General features: G+C 45.3%; 1 protein-coding gene across 1 annotated transcript in view; it reads right to left on the bottom strand.

The window, feature by feature from the left end:
* LOC137383514 (cytochrome P450 2K6-like) overlaps positions 1 to 17,636 on the bottom strand; it is a 43,820-nt gene that overhangs the window by 7,127 nt on the left and 19,057 nt on the right. The window contains exons 5-8 of the mRNA XM_068056542.1: positions 4,298 to 4,471; positions 3,135 to 3,276; positions 2,183 to 2,370; positions 1,210 to 1,351 (exon numbers count right to left, since the gene is read on the bottom strand). Of these exons, the coding sequence (XP_067912643.1) occupies positions 1,210 to 1,351; positions 2,183 to 2,370; positions 3,135 to 3,276; positions 4,298 to 4,471 (646 nt within the window). The remainder of the gene's footprint in view (positions 1 to 1,209; positions 1,352 to 2,182; positions 2,371 to 3,134; positions 3,277 to 4,297; positions 4,472 to 17,636) is intronic.

Here is a 17,636-nt window from a genome sequence, read left to right as displayed (position 1 = left end):
GATAAAAGTTTACTTTAAATTTTGATGGATATTCTAAGATATTTTGATGTAACATTAGCAAGGTTAAACTTTTGGATTCTATGTTAGAAATAAGATTATGTGCTACATCTTTTAGTAATATTTGATATTGTGATATATTTATCCACTTAAAAGTGTGTTGCACGTCAAATTCTTTCATAAATGTATAAAAGTTAATAAATTGTCTCATGTAGCATCCTGTTTACAACTACAAGAACCCCCTCTCTGTGTCTCTTTAAGTGCAGAGATACGTATTGAAGAGAGTTTCCCAGACCCTTATAATATCTGGGATATTTATGACTTAGCCATACTTATTTAAAAAAAGGTTATGCGATAGATGGTAATATACTCTGCTGGTGTTCTTTCTTGAGGGAAAACTAGTTCAACATTGTGCGTTACCAGTTCAGTCCAAGCTTTGTTCATGCTCCAGCCTTTGCTTGGCGTGTATAATCTGGAACTCCAGATCTTTGTTCTTGTCATTGCATTGGGCTCTCAGAGTAACTTGTCCTCTCGGCACTCGTATGGTGCCATTATATTGCCTCAACCTTACTTTCGAGGGCTTCATTTTTGGATCATCATGTTGAGCCACTTCACACAGGTCTGTGAAGGTCATGATATTGCATGGTAGAGGTCACATGAATGCAGCAAGCTGGGAGGTACATTAGTACAATATTGCATTTCTATCCCAAACAGAAGGAGTGTGGTGATGTCGCATTAAACTGAGGCGCCATTTACCTTCTGTTACGAAATGCCTGCAGTGTCTCTCTACATTTTAATGACCACACTTCAGAAATATTGGCCTCATTCACATTATGATGTCCTGACGTTGTCAAAGGTGCATTTTTAATAAATGAAAGTTCTTTAATTCCCATGCATTCTGTGTTTTGTTAGCTAGTCTCACCTTTGGCAAGGTAAGTAGAATCTGGTAGTCTTAGAAAAAAGACATATTAGCCCAGATTCCCGCTCCTCATTGCTACTCACTCCCCTGGTTGAAAACTCTGTCTGCAGATATTGGATCGGACTCTGCTTTGACAGGAGTCCATGCCTTTGCCCCTCCCCCCATCACAGCCCCCAAAAAGAGACAATAGAAATGGAATTCCCTTAATGCTGCATTTCCTTCATTTCATTCTTCCCAGTGAGGGGGAGAAAATGCCACCAATATATAGCCCAAAAATTCATAAGTTGTATTACCTATAGAAAAAGGTATGAAGGCATTCCTCTTCACAAACTTCCCCTCAGCATCCAGAAAGTGAGACGGGTTGAACTCATTTGATTTTTCCCATTGAGTTTTATCAAACAGCACCGAGGATAACAATGGAATCACTGGGGTTCCCTAAAAAAATATAAAATATAATTTCCCTCTGATGTTACTTTTGAATTGTGATATTCAAAAAGCATTACTGAATATATTTACATTGTTGCTGATTAATAATCTGAGTAGTAGTTTAAATATAACATTTCCATTCTAATTCTGGCTTCTTCAGCATCTCGAATTTTAATCACTCCATCATTAGCAACCTTGTCTTCAGCTGCCTGGGCCCTAACCTTTGGAATTCTCTTCCTAAACCTTGCCGTCTCTCTATCTCTCTCTCCTCCGTTAAGATGTTCCTTAAAATCTACCTTTTTGACCAAGCTTTAGTCACCTGTCCTAATATCTCCTTATGTGGCTCGGTATCAAACTTCCTTTGATAACACTCCTGTGAAGCTCCTTGGGACTTCTTAGTACATTCTGTTTGCGAGATGAATGCAAGTTGTTTTTGTTGAGCAGTATCCTCTCTATTTTTCCCTCTTCCCTGTTTTCGCTCTTCCTTTATACCTAAAAATTATTTAGAATGATGCAGCGCAGAGGGAGGTCTTTCAGCCCATCGTCTCTGTGCTGGCTCTTTGAAAGAGCTGTCCAATTAGTCCCACTCCACTGCTCTTTTTCCATTACCTACATAATAAAAACATACAACTTGAATAGAAAAATGCCCCAAGGCTTTTAGTCAAAGCCATATTATTTGGATGATGTATAAAATGGTCCATATAAGTTAATAGGAGCTGGTCATTAGACACTAATGGACCACAATGCAATGAGATGCAACCTTGAGAGCTCTTTCCCTTCCCAACTCCATGGAATGTCAGAATATCAGCTCCAATTGTGGCCATACATTCCCGAGGGTACCTTTGGAATGAAGTATCCTTTGAAGTTTAAGTCCACTGTTGTTTCATGTGTGATGTTCAGCGGCACAATGTCAGCAAACCTCTGGATTTCGTGGATCACTGCGTCGGTGTACGGCAAACTTTTCCAATCTTCAGCTCTGGGAGATCGCTCTGATCCAATAACACTGATAATTTCCTCATGAACTTTTTCTGCAAGCCAAGGACATTTTTAAATTGTTTGGAAGTACGATTGTGTCTATATTTGGGCAATCTCAAACTCTCATCTGCAGTAATCAGACAAGAGAGTTGTCATAGAGAGATACAACACCAAAACAGGCCCTTCGGCCCAACAAGTGTGCGCTGACCATCAACCACCCATTTATACTAATCCTACATTAATCCCATTTTGCCCTCTCACATCCCCCCCTTCCCTCAATTCTCCTACCTACACGAGGGGCAATTTTTTTTCTTAAACAATGGCCAATTTATCTATCAACCCACAACTCTTTGGCATGTGGGAGGAAACCGGAGCACCCAGAGAAAACCCAGGGAGAATTTGCAAATTCCACACAGACAACACCTCGAACTGATCTCGGGTCGCTAGAGCTGTGAGGCTGTGGTGTTAGCCACTGCACCACTGTGCCGCACAGTCATTGGGTAGTGCAGAACTTGAGTATTGCTGAAGACAAAAACATTTTGTCGAAGCTTTTCATCTTGCACTCATCAGGACAATTTACAAGAATATCAATGTAAGGCAAAGCAAGACATTTATACTGTATCAGAAGAGAATACCATTTCTCTCATACAGTATAAATTTGTTGCTTTCCCTTACATTGGCATTCTTGTAAATTGTCCTGATGAGTGCAAGATGAAAAGCTTCGACAAAATGTCTCTGTTTTCAGCAATGCACAATATGAGTTGTGCAAAATGATAAAAGATCAGCTAAAAGCGGAATCAGTCAGATTGCTTCTTACTCTGAATCTCCGGATATTTCATCATCAGAAGCACGGCCCAACGAAGTGTGGTTGAAGTTGTCTCCATCCCAGCAGCAAACAGGTTGGTCGTCGTAAAAATTAAGTTGTTATCATGAAAGTATGAATCGGGATTGTCCGATTCCTACAAAAATTAACAACACAAAAACTCAGGTTGTCAATTGGAACCAGTAGTGTCTGATCAGTGACACAGGATTAACCTGAAACATTGATACATCGATTATTGGGAATGCAACACTGAAAGGGGATCAGGAATGACAGGCTGCAGTGAGTTTACTCCAGTGCCAGCACTGCGTGAGTGCTGCACTGTCAGAAGTGCTGCCTGTCAGATGAGATATTAAACCAATGTCCCATCTGGCCTCTCAGGTGGATGTAAAAGATCCCACGTCACTATTATGAAGAAGAGTAGGGAATTCTTCCCAATGCTCGGCCAATATTTATCCCTCAATCAACATCACTAAAAGAAAGAAAAAAGGAAATATCTTGCATTTCCATTGAGCCTTTCATGATCTTAGGACGTCCCAAAGTGATTTTTGAAGTGTAGTCACTGTTATGATGCAGAAAACGTGCAGCAAATTTGAGCAGAGCAAGCTCTCACAAACAGCAATGTGGTAATGACCAGATTATCTGTTTTAGTGATGTTGGTTGAATCCACATAACAGTGACTACACTTCACAAGTATTTCATTGGCTATGATGCGCTTTGGGAGTTCCAAAGGCTCAATGCAAATACAAGTTCTTTCTTTGTAACATTAATGTCTCTTTTCAAATCCTTTCCTTAGCACCAGAGACATTTGCAGCGGAGGAGGAGGCCATTCAGCCCTGTATGCCTGTGCTGGATTGAACAAATTTGCCTTTTGTTCTGAAATACATAAACATAGCTACTCAGTTATATAAAAGGCTGCATTAATTGCCGCTTCACATGTCCTGCCTACATGCAATTGCAGTGCCTGTGACATCAAGACCTGCATGAACAAGTACTGGCTACATGGAGGAGGACGGCTTAACGGGCACATTCTACTTATATTACCAGACGCCGCATGGGGTGATTGTGCTGAATGCACAAAGACACCTTGCCAGCAACGTCAGGCATTACTCCCTCTACAGAATCTACAGTACGTCTTAAAAGGGAAGTGTAGTTTCTACCTGCTGTTGTCTGAACATAAATACATCAATAAAACTCCTCAGGTCATTCTCATCCAGTTTACGGCGATTTTCCTTGAAGTAGTTATTGAGGAAGGCATGAATCAGTTTTACATTGGAGATCATTTTCTTGTGTGATCCAGGAAGGAATCCCAGGAACGGAAATGCATTGTACAACTGCAGAATAAACATAAAGTAATGCTATTTATATTAATATCAAAACAAACCAATTACCTGCTCAAATCTAAGTATTCCGCTATGAGAAAAATGTAATAAATAGATCTTTGAAATATTACAAAGCTTTTGTACATATGGTGCATTTTTAAATGTTGTGGCTAATTCTTACAGATTCTAGGTTTTTTACTGTCATTGTTGTCATCCACTGATTGAAAGGGCGGAAGATGCAGATTCAATAGTAACTCTTAAAAGGGATTTGGATATATGCTTGAAAAAGTCAATTTGCAGGGCTGTGGGGCAAGGGCAGGGGAGTGGGACTAATTTGGATTGCTCTTTCAAAGAGCCAGCAGAGGCTTGATGGGCCAAATGGCCTCATTCTGTGACGTACAATTCTGTGACATCTTTCTTGAAATGTAAACCATGTGATTCAATGTGATCTTGGTCAATCACCTGGTACAAATCCAGTGTGGCATCAAAGTGTCCAAACTGTGCGTCCCCTAGTGATCATCCTATTGAAGGGCTCTACCCCAAAATGTTAACATGTCGTTCTTTTATGAAAGTGTTGCTGTTTTTCCAAACAATGTACATTTCTGAAAAAGAATTTTGTGTTATGGCCACAATGAAGACAAAGTGCAGATCCCATAGAACCATAAAAAAGTTACGGCACAGAGGGAGGCCACTCAGCCCATTGTGTCTGTGCCGGCTGAAAAAACTAGCTGCTCAATCTAACCCCATTTTCCAGCACTTGGTCCATAGCCTTACCTGGTACAGCACTTCAGGTACATGTCCTCATAGCTGCAACTTTCAAGCCCTGGCAACATTCTTGTAAATCTCCTCTGTACTCTCTGCAGAGCAATTATGTCCTTTCCGTAATGCAGTAACCAGAACTGTACGCAATACTCCAGCTGTAGCCTAACCAGCAGTTTATATAGTTCCAGCATTGCATCCCTGTTTTGTATTCTATACCTCAGCCAATAAAGGAAGGCATTCCATATGCCTTCTTCACCACTCTATCTACCTGTCCTGCCACCTTCAGGGACCTGTGGACATGCACTCCAAGGTCTCTCACTTCTTCTACCCCTCTCAATATCCTCCGTTTATCCTCCCCAAATGCATTACCTCACACTTTTCTGGATTGAATTCCATTTGCCACTTTTCCACCCACTCAACCAAACCATTGATATCATTCCGGAGTCTACAGCTATCTTCTTCACTATCAACTACACGATCAATTTTTGTGTCAACAGAAAATTTCCCAATCATGCATCCCCCATTTAAGTCCAAATCATTAATATATACCACAAACAACAAGGGACCCAACACCGAGCCCTGTGGAACGCCACTGGAAACCACTTTCCATTCACAAAAACTTCCATCGACTACTACCCTTTGTTTCCTCTCACTGAGCCAATTTTGGATCCAACCCGCCACCTGTATCCCATGGGCTTTCATTTTACTGACCAATCTGCCACGTGGGACCTTGTCAAATGCCTTGTAGACCACACCCACTTCACTACCCTCATCAATCCTCCTTGTTACTTCCTCAAAAAACTCAGTCAAGTTTGCAAGACATGACCTTACCTTAACAAATCCATGCTGTCTATCTCTGATCAGTCCATGTCTTTCTAAGTGGCAGTTTATCCTGTCCCTTAGAATAGACTGTAATAATCACTGAGGTCAGACTGTCCGACCTATAATTATTTGGCCTATCCCTCGCACCCTTTTTAAACAATCCCGTCTGGAAGTTGTCACGAAGGTGCTTCCATTGTTGATATTGTTTGAGGACTGGTGTTTAAAAGATTGCAAAAAATGATTCATTTGACAGACTGAAAGATGCATGCTTGGATTTGTTTCTTTTTAAAGGAAGGACACTTTGGATTATTTTTTAAGAAACACTTACTGGAAGAGACAATGAAGTAAAATAAACATAAGGAGCTTTGCTGGCCATTGGAGTTGCTTACAGAGAAGACATAGCGTCGGTATATGGCTGTCAGGAGATTTTAGCTTTCTGACTTGGGAGGCCATTCGGCCCATCGTGCCTGCACTAGCTCTTCGAAAGAGCAATTCCCTCAGTCCCATTCCCCTGCCTTCTCCCCATAACCCTGCACATTTTTCCTTTTCACACGACTGTCTAATTCCCTTTTGAATGCTTCAATTGAACCTGCCTCCACCACGTTCTCAGGCAGCGCATTCCAGACCTTAACCGCTCGCTGCGTGAAAAAGCTTTTCCTCTGTCACTTTTGCTTCTCTTACCAAATACTTTAAATCTGTGCCCCTCTTGTTCTCGATCCTTTCACGAGTGGGAACCGTTTCTCTCTGTCTACTCTGTCCAGACCACTCATGATTTTGAAAACCTCTATTAAATCACCTCTTAGGCTTCTCTTCTCCAATCTATCATCATAACTGAAATTCCTCATCCCTGGAACCATTGTTGTGAATGTTTTCTGTACTGTCTCCAATGCCCTCACGTCTTTCCTAAAGTGCGGTGCCCAGAACTGGACGCAATACACCAGCTGAGGCCGAACTAGTGTTTTATATAAGTTCAACATAACTTCCTTGCACTTGTGCCCTGTACATCAAGGTCTAGGTCATTAATATAGATCAGGCAAAGCATGGGTTCCAACACTGTGCTCTGCGCTCACGTCTTTGACCAGGACTCTTCCCTCTGACCAGCAGACCCTTTTATCCACCTCCAGCATTCTCCCTCCACCTGGACCCCTCCCTCTGGCCTCTTACCCATTCTTGATCATTTCATTGAAAATTGTCAGCGAGACATTGGCTGTCTCAATTTCTCTGCTCCCTTCACTCACTCTAACCTGTCTCTCTGAACTTGCTGCACTCCGTTCTCTCAGGTCTAACTCTGACATTGTGATCAAACCTGCAGACAAGGGTGGTGCTGTTGTTGTCTGGCGTACCGACCTCTACCTTGCAAAGGCTAAGTGCCAACTCTCAGATACTTCTTCCTACCTCCCCTGGACCATTACCCCACCATTGAACATCAAGCTACAGTCCACAGGACTACCACAGGACTGATGCTACCTTCCATGACAGCGCTTCTGGTATGTCTTCCTTTTTCCTCAACCGAGGATTCCCCCCCATTGTGGTTGACAGCGCATTCAACCGTGTCCAGCCCATTTCCTGTACCTCTACCCTCACCCCTTCCCCTCCTTCCCAGAACTGCGACAGGGTTCCCCTTGTCCTCACTTTCCACCCCATCCGCCTCCATATCCAAAGGATCATACTCTGCCATTTCCGCCACCTCCAGCGTGATGCCACTACCAGTCGCATCTTCCCCTCCCTTCCCCTGTCAGCATTCCGAAGGGTTCATTCCCTCCGTGACACCCTGGTCCACTTCTTCCTTACCCCCATCACCTCGTCCCCTTCCCAAGGCACCTTCCCCTGCAATCGCAGAAGGTGTAATACCTGCACATTTACCTCCTCTCTCCTCACTATCCCAGGCCCCAAACACTCCTTTCAGGTGAAGCAGCGATTTACTTGTACTTCTTTCAATGTAGTATACTGTATTTGCTGCTCACAATGTGGTCTCCTCTACATTGGGGAGACGAAACGCAGACTGGGTGACCGCTTTGCGGAACACCTCCACTCAGTTAGAAAGCGTGACTCCGAGCTTCCGGTTGCTTGCCATTTCAAAACTCCCCCCTGCTCTCATGCTCACATCTCTGTCCTGGGATTGCTGCAGTGTTCCAGTGAACATCAACGCAAGCTCGAGGAACAGCATCTCATTTACCGTTTAGGCACACTACAGCCTGCCGGACTGAACATTGAGTTCAATAATTTTAGAGCATGACGGGCCCCCCATTTTACTGTAATTTTTAGTTATTTTTTCTTTTTACTCTTTTTTATATATATTTTTTTGTGTTTATTTTATTCTATTTCATCTTAGTTTGTTCAGTTTGCTTACCCACTGTTTTTTTTCATGTTTGTACTTGCGGTTGTTCAATTTTCAGTCTGTTGACACCCTATCTGATGCTTTGTCTTTCAACACACCATTAACATATTGTTTGCCTTTGCTCCACGACCTTCTGGTCAGCTATGTGGCCTGGTCCAATCTACACCTTCTCCTTTGTTATCTCTTACCCCACCTCCACTTTACTTGCTTATAACCTTTTACATTTCTAATATTTGCCAGTTCTGAAGAAGGGTCACTGACCTGAAACATTAACTCTGCTTCTCTCTCCACAGATGAACAAACAAACAAAGAACAAAGAACAGTACAGCACAGGAACAGGCCATTCGGCCCTCCAAGCCTGCGCCGATCTTGATGCCTGCCTAAACTAAAACCTTCTGCACTTCCGGGGACCGTATCCCTCTATTCCCATCTTATTCATGTATTTGTCAAGATGCCTCTTAAACGTCGCTATCGTACCTGCTTCCACCACCTCCCCCGGCAGCAAGTTCCAGGCGCTCACCACCCTCTGTGTAAAGAACTTGCCTTGCACATCCCCTCTAAACTTTGCCCCTCTCACCTTTAACCTATGTCCCCTAGTAACTGACTCTTCCACCCTGGGAAAAAGCTTCTGACTATCCACTTTGTCCATGCCGCTCATAACTTTGTAAACCTCTATCATGTCGCCCCTCCACCTCCGTTGTTCCAGTGAAAACAATCCGAGTTTATCCAATCTCCCCTCATAGCTAATGCCCTCCAGACCAGGCAACATCCTGGTAAACCTCTTCTGTACCCTGTCCAAAGCCTCCACGTCCTTCTGGTAGTGTGGCGACCAGAATTGTGCGCAATATTCTAAGTGTGGCCTAACTAAAGTTCTGTACAGCTGCAGCATGACTTGCCAATTTTTATACTCTATGCCCCGACCGATGAAGACAAGCATGCCGTATGCCTTCTTGACTACCTTATCCACCTGTGTTGCCACTTTCAGTGACCTGTGGACCTGTACGCCCAGATCTCTCAGCCTGTCAATACTCCTAAGGGTTCTGCCATTTACTGTATACTTCCCACCTGCATTAGATCTTCCAAAATGCATTACCTCACATTTGTCCGGATTAAACTCCATCTGCCATTTCTCTGCCCAAGTCTCCAACCGATCTATATCCTGTTGTATCCTCTGACAATCCTCATCACTATCCGCAACTCTGCCAATCTTTGTGTCGTCCGCAAACTTACTAATCAGACCAGTTACATTTTCCTCCAAATCATTTATATAAACTACAAACAGCAAAGATCCCAGCACTGATCCCTGCGGAACACCACTAGTCACATCCCTCCATTCAGAAAAGCACCCTTCCACTGCTACCCTCTGTCTTCTATGACAGAGTCAGTTCTGTATCCATTTTGCAGCTCACCTCGGATCCCGTGTGACTTCACCTTTAGTACCAGTCTGCCATGAGGGCCCTTGTCAAAGGCTTTACTGAAGTCCATATAGATAACATCCACTGCCCTTCCTTCATCAATCATCTTCGTCACTTCCTCAAAAAACTCAATCAAATTAGTGAGACACGACCTCCCCTTCACAAAACCATGCTGCCTCTCGCTGATAAGTTTGTTTGTTTCCAAATGGGAGTAAATCCTGTCCCGAAGAATCCTCTCTAATAATTTCCCTACCACTGATGTAAGGCTCACCGGCCTATAATTTCCTGGATTATCCTTGCTACCCTTCTTAAACAAAGGATCAACATTGGCTATTCTCCAGTCCTCTGGGACCTCACCTGTAGCCAATGAAGATGCAAAGATTTCTGTCAAGGCCCCAGCAATTTGTTCCCTTGCCTCCCTTAGTATTCTGGGGTAGATCCCATCAGGCCCTGGGGACTTATCTACCTTAATGCTTTGCAAAACTCCCAACACTTCCTCCTTTTTGATAATGAGATGACTGAGACTATCTACACTCCCTTCCCTCGGCTCATCATCCACCAAGTCCTTCTCTTTGGTGAATACTGATGCAAAGTACTCATTTAGTACCTCGCCCATTCCCTCTGGCTCCACACATAGATTCCCTTCTCTGTCCTTGAGCGGGCCAACCCTTTCCCTAGTTACCCTCTTGCTCTTTATATATGTATAAAAAGCCTTGGGATTATCCTTAATCCTGTTTGCCAATGACTTTTCATGACCCCTTTTAGCCCTCCTGACTCCTTGCTTAAGTTCCTTTCTACTGTCTTTATATTCCTCAAGGGATTCATCTGTTCCTAGCCTTCCAGCCCTTACGAATGCTTCCTTTTTCCCTCGTTGTCCAAGGTTCCCGAAACTTGCCAAACTTATCCTTCTTCCTCACAGGAACATGCCAGTCCTGGATTCTAATCAACTGACATTTGAAAGACTCCCACATGTCAGATGTTGATTTACCCTCAAACAGCTGCCCCCAATCTAAATTCTTCAGTTCCTGACTAATATTGTTATAATTAGTCTTCCCCCAATTTAGCACCTTCACCCGAGGACTAATCCTTATCCACAAGTACCTTAAAACTTAGGGAATTATGGTCACTGTTCCCGAAATGCTTCCCCAACTGAAACTTTGACCACCTGACTGGGCTCATTCCCCAATACCAGGTCCAGTATGGCCCCATCCCTAGTTGGACTATCTACATATTGTTTCAAGAAGCCCTCCTGGATGCTCCTTACAAATTCTGCCCCATCTAAGCCCCTAGCACTAAGTGAGTCCCAGTCAATATAAGGGAAGTTTAAATCACCCACCACTACAACCCTGTTACCTTTACATCTTTCCAAAATCTGTCTACATATCTGCTCCTCTACCTCCCGCTGGCTGTTGGGAGGCCTGTAGAAAACCCCCAACATCGTGACTGCACCCTTCCTATTCCTGAGCTCCACCCATATTGCCTCGCTGCACGACCCGTCCGAGGTGTCCTCCCGCAGTGCAGCTGTGATATTCTTAACAAGTAATGCAACTCCCCCACCCCTTTTACATCCCCCTCTATCCCGCCTGAAGCTTCTAAATCCTGGAACATCTAACTGCCAATCCTGTCCTTCCCTCAACCAAGTCTCTGTAATAGCAACAACATGATAGTTCCAAGTACTAATCCAAGCTCTATGTTCATCTGCCTTACCTGTTATACTTCACGCATTGAAACAAATGCACTTCAGACCACCAGTCCTGCTGTGCTCCGCAACATCTCCCTGCCTGCTCTTCCTCTTAGTCTTACTGACCTTATTTACTAGTTCCCCCTCATTTATTTCACTTGCTGTCCTACTGCTCTGGTTCTCACCCCCCTGTCACACTAGTTTAAACCCTCCCGAGTGACGCTAGCAAACCTCGCAGCCAGGATATTTGTGCCCCTCCAGTTTAGATGCAACCCGTCCTTCTTGTACAGGTCCCATCTGTCCCTGAAGAGATCCCAATGGTCCAGATATCTGAAACCCTCCCTTCTACACCAGCTGTTCAGCCATGTGTTTAGCTGCACTATCTTCCTATTTCTACCCTCACTGGCATGTGGCACAGGGAGTAATCCCGAGATTACAACCCTAGAGGTCCTGTCTTTTAACTTTCTACCTAACTCCCTAAACTCCCCCTGCAGGACCTCGTCACTCTTCCTGCCGATGTCATTGGTACCGATGTGTACCACAACGTCTGGCTGTTCACCCTCCCCCTTCAGAATGCCCCCCTGTCCGTTCAGAGACATCCTTGACCCTGGCACAGGGAGGCAACATACCATCCTGGAGTCTCTTTCACGTCCACAGAAGCGTCTATCTGTGCCCCTGACTATAGAGTCCCCTATAACTATTGCTCTTCTGTGCTTTGTCCCTCCCTGCTGAACAACAGTGCCATTCATGGTGCCACTGCTCTGGCTGCTGCTGTTTTCCCCTGATAGGCCATCCCTCTCAACAGTATCCAAAATGGTATACTTGTTAAAGAGGGGGATAGCCACAGGGGATTCCTGCACTGACTGCCTGCCCCTTCTAGCGGTCACCCATCTATCTGCCTGCACCATGGGTGTAACCACTTCTCTAAAACTACTGTCTATGATGCTCTCTGCCACCTGCATGCTCCTAAGTGCATCCAGTTGCCGTTCCAACTGATCCATGCGGTCTGTGAGGAGCAGATGTAGTCGTCCGGAAAGCTGGAAGCGTCACGGACCTCCCACATCTCACAGGTGAAGCACTTCACCCCTCTAACTGATATTTCTAGATGCTGCCAGACCTGCTGCGTATTTCCAGCATTTCTTGTTTTTAGTCCACAGGACTGTCATTGACCTCATCTCTTCCGGAGATCTTCCCTCTACAGCTTTGAACCTCATAGTCCTGCAAGCCCGGACAGCCCGCTTTTACCTCCTTCCTAAAATCCACAAACAGGACTGTCCCGTCAGACCCATTGTTTCAGCCTGTTCCTGCCCCACTGAATTTATTTCTTCGTATCTTGACTCTATCTTTTCTCCGCTGGTCCAGTCTCTTCCCACCTACATCCATGACTCTTCTGACACCCTACATCATTTTGACAATTTCCAGTTTCTTGGCCCTAACCGCCTCCTCTTCACTATGGACATCCAATCTCTCTACACCTCCATCCCCCCACCAGGAATGCTTGAGGGCTCTCCGCTTCTTCCTTGAACAGAGGCCCAACCAGTCCCCATCCACCATCACCCTCCTCCGCCTGGCTGAACTTGTTCTCACATTGAACAACCTCTCCTTCAACTCCACTCACTTCCTTCAAGTAAAAGGTGTTGCTATGGCTATCCGCATGGGTCCTTGTTATGCCTGTCTTTTTGTGGGATGTGTTGAACATTCCTTGTTCCAGTCCTACTCAGGGATCCTCCTCCAACTCTTTTTCCAGTACATTGATGACTGTATCAGTGCCGTTTCCTGCTCCCGCCCGGAACTGGAAAACTTTATCACCTTTGCTTCTAATTTCCACCCTTCTCTCACCTTTACACGGTCCATCTCCAACACTCCCCTTCCCTTCATCGACTTCTCTGTTTCCATCTCTGGGACTAGGCTGTCTGCTAATACTCATTATAAGCTCACCGACTCCCACAGCTACATCGACTACACTTCTTCACACCCTGCCTCCTGTAAGGACTCCATTCCATTCTCCCAGTTTCCCCGTCTCTGACTTATCTGCTCTGATAACGCAACCTTCCACAACAGCACCTTGGGATCCAATGTCCCTATGTTCCTTTTTCCTCAACTGAGGATTCCCCCCGACTTTGGCTGACAGGGCCTTCAACCGTGTCCAGCCCATTTCCTGCACCTCTACCCTCACGCCTTCCCCTCCCTCACAGAACCGTGACAGGGTTCCCATTGTCTTCACTTTCCAGCCCACTATCCTCCACATCCGGAGGATCATCCTCTGCCATTTCCACCACCTCCAGCATGATGCCACTGCCAAACGCATCTTCCCCTCCCCTGTCAGCATTCCGAAGGGATCGTTTTCTCCACGACGCCTTGGTCTAGTCCTCCGTGGAAGGTCTGGTAGGCTAAACTGCATTTACTTTAATGCAAGAAACCTTACAGGTAAGGCAGATGAACTCAGAGCATGGATCGGTACATGGGGTTGTAATAATATAGCTAATATGGAAACATGGTTGAGGGATGGGCAGGACTGGCAGCTCAATGTTCCGGGGTACCGATCCTTCCAGCGTGACAGAGGTGGAGGTAAGAGAGGAGGGGGAGTTGCACTATTGATTAGGGAGAACATCACGGCAGTGCTTAGAGAGGATATCCCGGGGGGAATGTCCAGCGAGGCCATATGGGTAGAACTTAGAAATAAGAAAGGGCTGATCATTTTGAAGGGATTATACTATAGGCCCCCCAATAGTCAGAGGGAAGTGGAGGAGCATATATGTAGGGAAATCACAGATAGATGTAGTAATTATAGGGTTGGAATAGTAGGTGATTTTAACTTCCCTAATATTGACTGGGACTGCCTTAGTGCTAAGGGATCAGATGGGGAAGAATTTGTTAAGTGTGTCCAAGATAGTTTTCTGAAGCAGTACGTGGATGGCCCTACTAGAGAAGGGGCTACACTGGACCTCCCCTAAGGAAATGAGGATGGGCAGGTGGTTGATGTGTCAGTGGGGGAGCACTTTGGGACCAGTGGCCATAACTCTATTAGCTTCAAGATAGTTATGGAAAAGAATAGGACTGGTCCTCAGGTTGAAGTCCTAAATTGGGGGAAGGCTAATTTCGATGGCATCAGACAGGAACTCTGAAAATTTGAATGGGAGAGGCTGTTTACAGGTAAAGGGACATCTGGCAAGTGGGAGGTTTTTAAAAGTGAGATAGGAAGAGTTCAGGGCCGGCAAGTTCCTGTTAGATGGAAGGGCAAGGCTGGCAAGTTTAGGGAACCTTGGTTGACGAGGGATATTCAGGGCCTGGTCAGGACAAAGAAGGAGGCATATGTCAGGTATAGGCAGCTGGGATCGAGTCAGTCCCTCGAGGAGTATAGGGGATGTAGGACTACACTTAAGCAGGAAATTAGGAGTGCGAAAAGGGGCCATGAGATTTCCCTGGCAGATAAGATAAAGGAGAATCCTAAAAGATTCTATAAGTATATTAAGAGTAAAAGGGTAGCTAGGGAGAGAGTAGGTCCCCTTAAGGATCAGTGTGGAAATCTATGTGTGGAGCCACGGGAAATGGGCGAGGTATTAAATAGTATTCATTTACTGTGTACTTACTGTGGAGAAGGCCATGGAAGCTAGTGAGTTCAAGGGAGGGAACACCGATATCCTGGAGCATATCAACATTGCAAAGGAGAAGGTGTTGGAGGTATTGAAGCAGATTAAGGTGGATAAATCCCCAGGGCCTGACCAGGTCTATCCTAGGATGCTATGGGAAGCAAGGGAGGAGATTGCTGGGGCCCTGGTAGAGATTTTTATATCATCGTTAGCCACGGGTGAGGTTCCGGAAGACTGGAGAATAGCTAATGTTGTGTCTTTATTTAAGAAGGGCAGCAGGGATAAGCCAGGGAACTACAGGCCGGTGAGCCTTACATCAGTGGTGGGAAAGTTATTGGAAGGGATTCTGAGAGACAGGATTTATATGCATCTGGAAAGGCATGGTCTGATTAGGGATAGTCAGCATGGCTTTGTGCATGGGAAATCATGTCTCACGAATTTGATTGAGTTTTTCGAGGAGGTGACCAAGAGGATTGACGAGGGCAGTGCGATGGACGTTGTCTACATGGACTTTAGCAAGGCCTTTGACAAGGTCCCGCATGGTAGGCTGGTCCAGAAGGTTCAAACACATGGGATCCAGGGTGAGCTAGCAAACTGGATACAAAATTGGCTTGGTGATAGGAGGCAGAGGGTGGTAGTGGAGGGTTGTTTTTCAGATTGGAGGCTGGTGACCAGTGGTGTGCCGCAGGGATCGGTGCTGGGCCCTCTGTTGTTTGTCATACATATTAATGGCTTGGATGTGAATGTAAGGGGCATGATTAGTAAGTTTGCAGATGACAGCAAAATTGGTGGTATAGTGGACAGTGAAGAAGGTTGTTTAAGGTTACAACAGGATATAGATCAACTGGGAAAGTGGGAAAGGGAGTGGCAAATGGAATTTATTGCAGACAAGTGTGAAGTGATGCATTTTGGGAAGTTAAACCAGGGCAGGACATATACAATGAATGGCAGGGCCCTGGAGAGTGTTCTCGAGCAGAGAGACCTTGGGGTGCAAGTACATAGTTCCCTGAAAGTGGTAACACGGGTAGACAGGGTGGTGAAGAAGGTGTATGGCATGCTTGCCTTCATCGGCCGAGGCACTGAGTACAAGAGTTGGGACGTCATGTTACAGTAGTACATAACATTGGTTAGGCGTATTTGGAGTACTGTGTGCCGTTCTGGTCGCCGCAGTACAGGAAAGATGTGATTAAGTTAGAGAGGGTGCAGAAAAGATTCACAAGGATGTTGCCTGGTTTGGAGGGCTTGATTTATAAAGAGAGATTGGATAGGCTGGGTCTGTTTTCCCTGGAGTGAAGGAGGCTGAGAGGGGACATGATATGAGGCATAAATTGAGTAGATAGCCAGAGTCTGTTTCCCATGGTAGGGGTGACTAAAACTAGAGGGCATAGATTTAAGGTGAAAGGGAGGAGGTTTAAAGGGGATCAAAGCGGTAAATTCTTCACACAAAGAATAGTGGATATCTGGAATGAGCTGCCTGAGGAGGTGGTGGAGGCAGGAACAGTAGCAACATTTAAGAGGTATCTGGACAGGCACTTGAATGAGCAAGGCATAGAGGGATATGGAATTAATGCAGGCAAGTGGGATTAGTATAGATAGGCATTATGGTCGGCATGGATGCGGTGGGCTGAAGGGTCTGTCTCTATGCTATACGACTCTCTGACTCGATTACCCCTGACACCTCGTCCTCTTCCCACAGCACCTTCCCATGCTATCGCAGGAGGTGTAATACCTGCCCTTTTACCTCTTCTCTCCTCACTATCCAAGGCCCCAAACACCCCTTTCGGGTGAAGCAGCGATTTATTTGTACTTCTTTCAATTTAGTATACTGTATTTGCTGCTCACAATGCAGTCTCCTCTACATTGGGAAGACCAAAAGCAGATTGGGTGTCCGCTTTGATGAACACCTCCACTCAGTTAGAAAGCGTGACTCCGAGCTTCCAGCTCAAGCTTCTGCAGCTGGTGACACTTCCTGTAGATGTGTTTGTCTAGGACACATGGTGTGTCCAAGACTTCCCACATGCTACAGGCTGTACATTCCACTCAGCAGCGCTGCCCTGCCCTCCCTTAACTTTACAGACTATTTATTGTAAGTAGAATAACTTACCAGGTACTCACCAAACAGCTCCTTCCACTGCACCGAAGCAAGAACCAAATACTGGAGGGTTAAATAAGTAGAAAAAAAAGTAGAAAAATGGAGCACCTCCTCCCCCTTCACCGAACTCGCCAATCACCAAACTCAAATCTCCACACTCAGCTTGCAATCTGCACACCGTCTTGTGACAGCCATCCAAGTGTACCCAGACGCCAAACCAAAGGCCTTCTGGAACATTCAATACCTTATCCTTTTTCTCAAGAATTAACGATATCTTGGCCAAAGTATTTTTTTAAAAGTTGGGCTGGAATTTTATGTTGGGTGGGAGGTCCCGCCAACCAGCCAAAAGGTTGGTGACGAGCCCGCCTCCACCAGGTCTGGGGAGTCACGCCGGGATTTCTTGCTCCCCAGGCCCTGAATGGGTCTTGAATGGGACTTCTACCTCCTTGAGGCAGGAAGTCCCGCCTAATGGAGTTG

Source organism: Heterodontus francisci, chromosome 24 (genome assembly GCF_036365525.1).
Source record: "Heterodontus francisci isolate sHetFra1 chromosome 24, sHetFra1.hap1, whole genome shotgun sequence".
Lineage (NCBI taxonomy): Eukaryota > Metazoa > Chordata > Chondrichthyes > Heterodontiformes > Heterodontidae > Heterodontus > Heterodontus francisci.
The sequence above is the reverse complement of the archived record's forward strand: the minus strand, read 5'-3'. Positions and strand labels throughout refer to the sequence as shown.